Raw genomic sequence first — 12,055 nt, forward strand, 5'->3', positions numbered from 1 at the left:
AAACTACTCAGACAAGTCTGTGATCTCCTGGGCACAAAGAAAATTCGGACCTCCCCATATCACCCACAAACTGACGGGATGGTCGAACGGTTGCATCGCACCATCACGTCCATGTTATCACAACAAGTTTCGGACTCGCAAACGGATTGGGACCTACAAATTCAGGGGGTCTTGGCGGCGTACCGGATGGCACCCCATGCAGCTACGGGGTTTTCTCCCTTTTACCTCATGTACGGCCGAGAACCAGACCCGCCTGTTCGTGCCCAGTTGCAGATCCCCGTGCCGCAGGGAAAAACTAATCTGGCTGACCACGTTAAATTTAATCTGGACAAATTGACAGAGGCACGGGATGCTGCAATGCAAAACTCTGACCTCCGTCAGAAGGCAAATGAGCGCCTCAGATTGAGTCGAGCGCACATGCTGCAGTGGAAGCCGGGGGACAAGGCATGGCTGCACTGCCCCCAGGTGCCACTGGCAACCTCCTCTAAACTGGTGCGGCCGTGGCGGGGCCCTGTGGAAGTGGTGGAGGTGTTACGACCGCAGTGCGTGCGCATCAAGTGGGGGAAGCGGCGATGGTTCGTGCACCCCTCTAGGTTAAAACCCTTCTCTGCGGTACACAATCACACTTCACACGCGCGTGGCCAAGCATGTGGGGGGTCGGCCGACTCGCTGGGTCCGTCTCCGTCGCTCTCACCTAATGCCTTGCCGGCTGTGCCACCTTCAGGTGCATCAGGAGTGACGGGCTCACGCCCAATCACCCCTCCTGTGGATACCGAGGGTCACGCGGAGTCGGATGAATGCTCACCCCAAGACGGACAATTGCCACCTGATGGTCCGCCACACGCGGTTACCCCGTGTGAGGGGCCCGCTGCAAGGACGCGCGCTAAAATGCGCAAACTGTTGTGAGGCCGGAAAATGTGTACATAGCTGTTGTGTTCATTGGATGTTGTGTGGGTGGTGTGTTCCCCACTCCTCGGATGTACATATGTTGGCTTCACCGTGTGTTGTGTGTGCGTGGTGGGTTCCCTGCTGATTGTATATAGGCTGTTTTTTTTTACGGAATTCGTATTTATTCGGGGGGGGTGCGACGGGTTGTTTTCTCATCTTGCTGTTGCGTTCTTGTTCTGGTTCCTGTTATTGTTCAAAAATAGTGAGGCACACGCGCGGTCAGGGGGTGAAGGCACCTTTATTGTCAAATTTTTGTATGTTGGCAGCCGGGACGGCTGCATGCTATGCGGGGGGGAGTGATGTAGGGGTGTTAGAGAGAGAGCCCGTTATGCATGGCAGCCTATGGTAAACAAACACAGTAGGCGGGGCTACATGTGTGCACGAGCAGGTGCCCTCTGCGACGTCCGCGCCAGACACCCTGGGGGGTCGATTTGGTCATTATGATCCCCCGGGGCCCCACCCCTCAGGGAGGGGTTGGGTATTAAAGGGGAATGTATCGAAGGGCTCGGGAGTGTGGTGTTAGCTAAGAAGGGAGACGGAAGACGTCCTAGATAGAGCCCTGGTCTCCCCCTGGCACGCCGTCCTTATCAGGACCGCGCAGGCTCGAGCCAGTGGCGTGGTACCAGAGCCAGAGCCAGTGCTGGTCTGGACTCTGGGTACCGGGCCCGACTGACCAGTGTCGGGCCAAGATAGCCTCCCCTAGCCCATTAGAGGAGGACTCAGAGGCAGGCTAGGGTTAGCCTAGAGGTGTGTCCTCAGATAGACGGGTGAGGGGGCCGATACCCCCTCAGTGTGTATGTCACAACGTGTGGTGTTAAATAAACAAGTGTGCCTCCAACTCCGGTGTGAACGAGTCATAAGCGTTACTACACATGTTTCAGATCCGCCTTGTGTTCACAAACACGGTCTGAGACATGTCGCTTAGTTTCCCCAATGTTATTACTACCGCAGGCAAAGCTTAGTTTGTAGACACCGGGGTATTGCATGTCAGGGATCACATCCTTCACAGATGGGATCAGATCACGAATTTTACGTACGGTGATGAATCGGACCTGTTTTTGGAAATCTTTGTGGTGACCCCTGCTATGTATGGCAAGGTGATGGTTTTGATTGGGTCCTCAGATGGTTCTTGCCCAAAATATATTTGGTATAATCAGCTGTTATTTAAAGTTTTAGCAATGCAAATGTATACAACTTTGCACAGTATTGCTGTAACAATAGAATTAAACATGACAAAAAATTCACAATAAAATTACGGGAAAATGTCAAAACTGGGTGGTTTTTAACTTTTGCCGACAAAACTGGATCCCAAATGTCAAAACTGGGTGGTCTTGGAAAACGACAGGCAAAACAGGGTGGTGCTTTTTGATATGACAAAACTGGGTGATGTTCAATGTGGACAAATGTCAAAACTGGGTGAAGAAGGTGTACGATTTAATGTATCATTTTGTACACGTTTAGGTCCTTGCGTTATTCATCCATATGTCGCCACAGATTTAGAGCGTTCCAAATGATGTTTCTCGTGGCTCATGTTCCATACCTTGCACCACAAACTTCCCGTTTGCATACTGGCACAGTGTGCCAGCTCGCTACTACAGTAACACTTACTTGCCATATGTATACTGGCACAGTGTGCCAGCTTGCAACTACAGTAACACTTACAGCTCGCGAACATACCCTAACTTGCCATTTGTATACTGGCACAGTGTGCCAGCTCGCTTACTTGCCGTTTGCATACTGGCACAGTGTGCCAGCTCGCTACTACAGTAACACTTACTTGCCATATGTATACTGGCACAGTGTGCCAGCTCGCTTACTTGCCGTTTGTATACTGGCACAGTGTGCCAGCTCGCTACTACAGTAACACTTACTTGCCATATGTATACTGGCACAGTGTGCCAGCTTGCAACTACAGTAACACTTTCAGCTCGCGAACATACACGAACTTGCCATTTGTATACTGGTACAGTGTGCCAGCTTGCATGCTACACCTACTACAGTAGAACAACGGTAGATAGTGTTTGCGTCGAGAAGTATGGTGCTGCACACTTAAAACAAAACATGTTTGTTACATATATATAAGGGAAAATGTCAAAACTGGGTGGTTTTTAACTTTTGCCGACAAAACTGTATCAAGTGTATTTGACAAATGTCAAAACTGGGTGCACCCTGAGTGTCCAAAACTCAAGTTTTTGGCCACCCAGGGTGCACCCAGTTTTGACATTTGGGATCCAGTTTTGTCGGCAAAAGTTAAAAACCACCCAGTTTTGACATTTTCCCATAAAATTACTCAACAACACGACCTAGTTGCAGCCTTGTGAAAGTGATAGTATATGCGGATAAAACACAAAATGGTTACCTTCATAAAATGTATGCTTCTGGAAGTATTCTGCCATTGTAAAGCCATCACCACCCACATTCAGTTCGACTTCTGGCTGTTTTTCCATCTGAAGTCCACTTCATATGGCCCTTTTATGGGATCCCAGATCATATTAAAGGGCCATATGGGGATACCCATAAATGTTTACATCATGGCTTGTACTTGTAATGCTATTCAAAGCAACTTAGAATAGGGAGCACTAAAGCCCCATACCAGGTTTTGGACTTCTCTTGGAAAATGTTGACATGCCTCCTTTTGGAAAATGAGGAAAGGGCTTTGCAGGGACACAATTACATAGCACGGACTTCTCGACTTGAATTAGTTTGATCAAAACAGCTCCCCTTTCTCCTTTCTCAGAGTATTTATTTATAACAACTGAACATCTTACTCATTTATAATTTGCGGTCATATAACGCAATGGCTATTATAGTGGTCCATGTGACAGAGCAATTAAAAAAAAATTGGCGTGATTTTGGACTGATTGATACTTCTTGAATTTCGACCACTGAACAAGACATTTACCATGGCTCCTGCACTTACTATCGTGAAAGTAGAATTTTGGGAACATTTCAACATAATTGTCAATTTCAACTGAATTCAAGCATTTTATGTTTTGCCTGCTACTGTGGCCAACAGTCTCGTTGCAGCAATATCTTACAATGTGCGCGACAAGCAATGCTCAGTGATGTAATTGAACCAGCTGTGGTATTTACCTAGGTCCACTCTGGATTAAAATTATCACCGTGTGCCAACAACCACCAGTGATGGGTTAACAGATGCTGCCAGGAGTATCGTTGACCCATTTTATAGTCTCTGCTATCCTTAAGAAAAACAAGTGACTGCACATTAACCGAACGAAGAGCAAAGGATGTGTACCTTTGTGGTCATGCTTAATTTTTTCGATACTGACCTCTAAAACCAACACAATGTTTTACTACATGTACTTGTATATCTCAAGGATTTTCATGTTAGCCTGTTCTTAATGCCATCTGGACCAGTCTGGATATTGTTCATAGAATTAAATTGACACCATTTTCATCTCACCTTATTTAGTCCCAAACTTGTACGTAAGATTATCAGAATGCAGGTTACAATAATATAGGATTATTATGGATAGGCGTACATTGTACTCCAGTGATAGTGCCCTACGCACGTAAATCTTCACTTCTAGCCAGCGCAGCAGTGTTTCCGAAAATATCGAGTGATAAATTAAGCCCTGACGTTGGCACAAAGTACAGCCGCTCCATGCTGATACGACCCAGAAGGGCAAAAACACGTGTATATTTATATTAGCTGCTTTGAGCGAATCACACGAAGGATGCTTTGTGCTTGCAGGCTGGAACGATGGTAAGATCCGAGCGTTCACACCAGAAAGTGGGCGGTTGATGTACATCATCGACAACGCGCATGGGATGGGAGTGACCACAGTGTCCCTGACCGGTGACTGCAAACGGATCATCAGCGGTGGAGGAGAGGGCCAGGTCAGGACCGTTGCTCTAATTGACCTCTTTGTGCTATTTCGTCTCTGATCATTTTCTGTCATCAACAAGCAGTGGCAAAAGCCTCTCTCCAAATTGTTTCTAGCCCACAAATGACACTTTACGTCTGAAGGACCTGAAAAGGTCCCTCTTATTAAGCTGACCATTGGAGTGGATTTTAGATACAAACATGAGAATATCTGTTTCATGAACTGACTTCATGCCTGCAGAGCATTATGTCAACACCACCGAGTTATTTTCTTGGGCATCAACCAAGGATGAAGATTATCATTTGTAGCAAATATGGTGGTTTCCACCAGGTCACCAAAAAGTTTTCATTGTAATCAATTGAGTCCTACATACATACATACAGTATAAAACACGATGACACGCAACATCGTGATACCTGACAAGAGAAGCCTGTAAAGGCAGGACTAACATTGCTTGGCCCTTCTCCGTTGTGCTGTGAGCGTCTGTGTCTGCATGTAATTCTAGAAAGAATCCTTTGCTTATTAATTTAATGGCACATTGGACCGTATCATGGACCATTGTGAATCCCTGAAATTCAGCAAAGGCATTGAAGACATCCGTTCAGCTTCTGGCAAGGCTTTGCTTTTGGCCACCAGACATGAACGTGAATGTATGCGTTGCTATGCAAAAAGCCACATGCAAGAATAGCTTTTAATAGTGCAATTGTGATATATAGTATTTTGTTCATTATGATACTGATGTTAATAACAATCATGCACTAAAGGTTGGGAAATAAAGTGTTTTTTTCCTGCGGACGTTGATTATGAATAATATTGGTCGCGAAAGCCTACGTGTTAAACTGAGTGTGGTTTAACCTGTAGGAACATAGAAGATGTATAGTATGAACTGAAACTGTAAAATACATACTGTTTCTTACCTACCATATCATCACAGCTATGAGTGGCACAGCAACACTTTTTTTTCCCTAAAATTATTAGGCACTTGGCACCATCTATAATTTTTCTGTCATCCCTTGAAGGGTATGTGTTTGCTTGGTTGTTGATAAACAAGGCTACTTTAGGCATTTCAGCATATACGCTTCGAAAGTTAATTCTTCTTTTTATTCCATGTCGTGCAAATGTAATTATAGTGAATATACAGCAGTGTGATATACATTAGGGTGGGTAGAATAATACATAGTGTAATATTACAATGTATAAGGTGGTTTATAGCAATACAGTATATAATTAAATGTTGGCTTTGTCTATGGCAGTATATAGTACGGTGTCGACTCGTGTAAGAGAATAAAGTTTAGATGGAAGCATATTATATATATATGTTTTTTTTTACGACGTAGAATTGTAATGTATTACTTACTGTTAGTAACTCAGCTTATTGTAGAGTATATTTAGTATACTGATGATACTATGTAGTTTATACTTTAGTTGTTTACGTGGTGGTTTTAGTTACTGCAGCTACATACTATTAACACTCCTTCCCTTTATTAATGCTACCCCTATCCCCTCCCTTTGATGCTGCTAATCCTGCATAATGCACGGGCATAAGTAGTACTATTCACATACCTGCATTTCCCATATCCCCTCCCTTTGATGCTGCTAATCCTGCATAATGCACGGGCATAAGTAGTACTAATCACATACCTGCATTTCCCATATCCCCTCCCTTTGATGCTGTTAATCCTGCTTAATGCACGGGCATAAGTAGTACTAATCACATACCTGCATTTCCCATAAATATGCTAAATTCCTCTTGATATGCAAATTATTTTGTCAAGGCGCCCTTTCCCCCCCTTCCAACCAAGCTTATATATATGCTCCAAGCACGTGTGCTGTTTCATTCAGACGCTGTCGCCTCGACAGACCTGGTTTTCACCTGAGGACGGCTGCTTGCATTGTGGCCGAAACGTCATGAGAATTATTTTATTATGTTTTATTTTTATTATTTCATTACTTCCCGTCCACGTGACTTTACCGAAAGAACCAAGAAGATGAGTGGACATCAGTGATGAAAAAAATATCATTCGCAGGTGCTAGATGGATAGTTTCATCGCAAGACCGTGAGAGATGGCATCAGCTTATGGATGCCTTCATCCAGCAGTCGCTTGATCATGGCTGATGATGGTTTGTGGGTCTGGTCTCTCTTGTTTCTTCCCATATGTGGCAACACTGAAAAGAGGAACTAATCACGTGCCATGTGAGACCCTCCATAAGGATAATGTGATTCAATTGAAGCTTTTATGGATAAACTATTAATGTTATGTATGTAAGTTGAACTTATTTCAGACTAGCCAACCGTGTTAATCAAATGTGCAGGTGAGGGACAACAGTTTTAACGAAATCAGTTTTCAATCTAGGTTTAAAAGTGCATAGCTGCAGTGGTTTCTTAATATTGGAAGGACAAGCATTCCAGACGGCCACAGAAGCACATCTGGAAGCGCACGATGCCGTAACCATCTTTGTTCGATGGTTAGCCACACGCTGCTGTGAGAATGACCAGAGTTTGCATGATGGTTCATGCTCCTAGGTTCGTGTTTGGGAGCTTGGGACCCAGAGTCAGCGGCTTGTGGAGGCGATGAAGGAACACAAGTCGTCCATCAGCTGCATCCGCCTGAAGCACAATGACAAGGAGTGTGTGAGTGCCAGTACTGATGGCACTTGCATCATATGGGATCTCGAGTGAGTCATGAAAATGGACACACATGGACACCCACAACCAACCAGTTATCATTATTACAAATTGATGACATCACCACTATGATTTTCTAACTTGTTTTCCTGTAATGAATGCTGTGTGGATACTGTTGATAATATGGGGGAAAATTGAATGGTAGATCGAATTGGTTAGAATTCAAAGCAACAAATTTGTGGATTATCAATAAATAAATACCCATTTTGCAGGCAAACTATTACCATGTTCTTCTTAAAAATATAATTATTCCTAATGGTTTATAACCATATGAAAGAAATCTCGAATAAAATTAGTTCCTTTGTGATTCGTAGCCTCTGGATGCAAAGACAAAGACCTGAACAGCATGTTGGGGCAAGTTTTGTTAGGGAGCTCCTATGGAGGCTGGCACAGCACACGCGGTGGGTGGCCAGCATTACTCCCTGCTGCCTTTGTACTCACTTGAGGTTGAGTCGACCTAGGGGAGGCCCAGGTAATCTTCACTGGTTTTAGCTGTAAGCGGGAATCGAACTCGGATTGGCAGGCTTGTAGCGCAGAGCGCTAACCACTGGGCCACCGTTCCCCTCTCTGGATGCAAACACACATGTGCCAGCATGCATATATTCCGTTTCAGGCTTCTAGATCCTCTGAAACGTTATTGAATGCCAAACTGCTCTCTTCTGGGAATTATAAGAAAAAACATTAAAGTGTCTCCAAATGAATAAATATGCTACAGGCGTATCTCCAGGACTTAATTTCTCACAGACTATTTTCTGGGGCCCTCTAACCCCCTAGATACCAGCCCGCTTTATCCATCAGTGCCAGGTGCAAGGGTGGGGGGCAGGGGGGCGATATATCAGGAACTTAGCCCTGGACAGCTCCATTTAGATTGAAACTCTGACTATCACCATATAAGCTAATAGCTTTATAATTTATGCTTCCATAAACGATTCTTTACTTTTTTTAGAGAGTCTCGACATTATGAGAGTAAGATATATTGATTCACTGTGCAAATTCATATCCTTGTTCAAGTGATTATTCTACATTTTCTGAACAATTGCCCACCTCCTGTCCTGTCATTCTCTTCTGGCTGTCATTCTATTGCAGTTATTACGTACCTCCTGACCATTTTTAATATCATTGAATTGCGAGTGCACATTGACACTGAAAGTCTCTTTCGGTCGAGAAACTCGGGTCACACAAAAACATACAGAAAACATCTAAGGTGTCACAAATGAAAATCCTCTTTGCTTCAATATTTAAGGCACTCAACAGGCAGAATTGTTAGGAAATGCCAGTTGTTATAGATGATTGAATGGTCAATTCCCACACTTATCTCTGTGACCGTTGCAATCAATGGGATGAGTGCCACCAGGAAGGGCTTTGCAGCCATGGTGAATCACACACTAACATACATAGTGTGGTTGAACCTGGCAATTTCCTCCCATGTGTGTGATTGACTGGCAGGTATTTTAAGGAACCATGCAAATAATTTGGCGGGGCACATGGCTGAACGGGTGTAGCATATTTACAGCTTGTTGCAAGAGGTTTGTCGTTCAAGGCCAGTGACCACCTTGGTAAATGTTGTGGGTGAATTCACCAAAAATATACTTTCCTGCTTCACAGTGGACGTTAAAGGCCTCACGACGCATGGATGATGGCATCACGGGCATTTGTTTTAATTACTCGCAAATTACCTAATTGCTGTAGGCCACATAGCATCATCGTCCTCGACTGTGAGACAACTGCATCCTCTGTGAAACGTAGAACCTTCCTGATGGCCCCGTGCTTAAAGAATGGTGCAAAATACTAAATGTACGACTTTATTTAGATTTCATTACCACCCACTGCATTTTGCACATCTGAATCTGATGTTTTGCGGTAGCCAGGAAGGATGGCTAAGGGTGTCTGATGTTTCTAACACAAATGTGAGTCATGTCCATTTAGTTGGAGTCTTTTTTTAATTGAACATTCACGCAAAGCAAATTAAGAGGCCTTGCAATACAGTGGTACCTCGGTATATGTCGTTAATTCGTTCCAGAAGGTAGGACTTATACCGAAAATGACGTATACCATACAAATTTTTCCCATAAGAAATAAAGGGAAAGGAAATAATCCGTTCCAGAGTATAAGAAATTATATTTTTATGGCATATTATACATTAATGGGGTTGTATAAAATAATTTAGAAACTACTTATTACTAAAATGCATACATAAATTAAAATAAATGCATACATTAAAATAAATGGAAATAAAAATAAAATTTGACATCACTTTACCTTGCTGAGAGGAGTTGATAGCCTACGAGGATGGTGGTGAGGAAGGGGAGAAGGAGATGTTATTTTTTGGAAGGAGAGTCCCCTTCCATTAAAACTTCAGGAAGCTGAAATTATGGGGTTTTTTCTCTTTCTCTTTTCTGTCTTTTTTCTTGACTTGGACCTGGTTGAGGCTCACCAGGTTTGAGTTTTGATAAAAACCTGTCCATTGAAGTTTGTTTTTGCCTTCTAAGAATGTTACTGAAGTATGACATTGTCTGGTCATTCCACACAATACTGTTATGGCTTGTTAGAGCCGTAACAGTATTGTGTACATGGGTACTGTACGCGGTGACTCATCCCGACCCATATAACTTCTAGCAAGTGCGTCGTATCCCAAGCAAGACGTCGTATCCCAAGACATTTTTTCTCGTCAAAACAGGACGTATAACAAATTCGACGTATTCCAAAGCGGTCGTATACCGAGGTATGACTGTACTTTGTTAGAAAATGTCACTTGACAAACTCACACCGAACAAATACTAGCTTTGATGGGGCAGATATATCAATGAGATATTGTTTCAATCATAATTGAGTTATTTTTGGTTATATTGCGTCGGTGTAATGTAACTCTTTTTAACTATATCCCTCCACCATCTGACAAAGAAAATCAAATCATGTTGTCACGTGGGCAAATATGCCGATTGTTTTGGTTTATCAGCAAACCGGAGGAATGTTGAAAATCAAGCAAAATGATCACAAGTTTTAATGCCATTTCGCTGGAGATTACACCCAATGTCACCAGGTATTAACAAAATCTTAGCTCTCCATGAGAGAGCTTCCTGAAGCAGGTCCTTAAGTAGATACCAGAACATCATTAGAACAGGCATGCAGGGAAACCAGTTATTAAACCTCCCAGGAACAGTAGACGAGACGAGAATAGGTTTTCTCCTTGGAGGTGCAAGAAGATGGCAAGTTACCATTCTTGAATGTTTTTATCGAAAAGAGACCAGATGGCTAATTGGGACACTCTGTCTACAGGAAAGCCACCCACACGGATGCCTATCTAAACCAGACTCCTACCACCAGCCAGCCCAGAAAAAATCCCTCATCAAAACTCTACGCCATAGGGCTCGTTGCATTTCCAACCATCACCACCTAGCCAGTGAACTGGAGCACGTACATCAAGCCCTCAAGATGAATGGATATTCGGATCGCACAATCCGTAAAGCTGTCAACCCATCCGTTGGGAGAAAACCACCTGAGGACCCAATCAAAACCATCACCTTGCCATACATAGCAGGGGTCACCACAAAGATTTCCAAAATCAGGTCCGATTCATCACCGTACGTAAAATTCGTGATCTGATCCCATCTGTGAAGGATGTGATCCCTGACATGCAATACCCCGGCGTCTACAAACTAAGCTGTGTCTGCGGCAGTAGTTACATTGGGGAAACTAAGCGACATGTCTCGGACCGTGTTCGTGAACATAAGGCAGATCTGAAACACGGGAAGACCAATACCTCGGCCGTGGCTGATCATTGTTTTAATGCTGTGGGCACACGAAATAGATTTTTCCAAGACGAAGGTACTCTGCAAACTCACTGGCTATCAGCAAAGATTTGTTCATGAAGCCATCCAGATATATAAACACAGACACAATTTCAACCGAGAAGATGGGTACAAACTGAGCAATCGTTGGAAGGATGTTATTAGCCAGGTAAAGTCATAACTGGCTGTGATGCTTCCATCCTACCTGCCTATGTTCGCAGTTATTTCCGACTCTCTGAGTTACATTACCTTGTTAAATGTATTTACATTAACAGACAATATGTCTCACTAACATAACTGCTGCTCCCTTTTCCTCGATGTGGCGGTGGCTCTCGTTATTTAATAGGCTGAATGTTTCTCATCAACACAGCCGCTGCTGCGGGAGCCGTCTCACATTGACATGTTCATCTCTAATCTCGAGCAATACAATGGCTTATTCAGCACCGTAACCGTGGGGTTACATTAACAGATTGACATGCTAATCTCTAACAATACAATGGCCGAGATATACCTAGCTCTGCGATCTTACATTTACTTGCAAATTCCATCTCTAGCCCCGCCCACTTACCCTTGGGTTGTACCCATCTCAAACCTTTATAACCTATGGCTGCAGTCGCTCTCTCGCTATATTTCTTCCTGCCTCAGCAGTCCGCCTGCTGTATTTTTTCACCTGAAGACAATTGCTCATATTACGATCGAAACGTCGTGATTTTTGATTATTTTTCTATCTACGTGACTTCACCGAAAGACCCAAAGAGTATGAATTCCTGCAGTCACGAAAGCTT

General features: G+C 43.6%; 1 protein-coding gene across 1 annotated transcript in view; it reads left to right on the forward strand.

Annotated features, from left to right (window-relative positions):
- CFAP52 (cilia and flagella associated protein 52) overlaps nt 1-12,055 on the forward strand; it is a 76,494-nt gene that overhangs the window by 49,366 nt on the left and 15,073 nt on the right. The window contains exons 10-11 of the mRNA XM_078611113.1: nt 4,664-4,809; nt 7,321-7,472. Of these exons, the coding sequence (XP_078467239.1) occupies nt 4,664-4,809; nt 7,321-7,472 (298 nt within the window). The remainder of the gene's footprint in view (nt 1-4,663; nt 4,810-7,320; nt 7,473-12,055) is intronic.

This window comes from Lampetra planeri, chromosome 35, assembly GCF_965212315.1.
Source record: "Lampetra planeri chromosome 35, kcLamPlan1.2.h2, whole genome shotgun sequence".
Classification (NCBI taxonomy): Eukaryota; Metazoa; Chordata; class Hyperoartia; order Petromyzontiformes; family Petromyzontidae; genus Lampetra; species Lampetra planeri.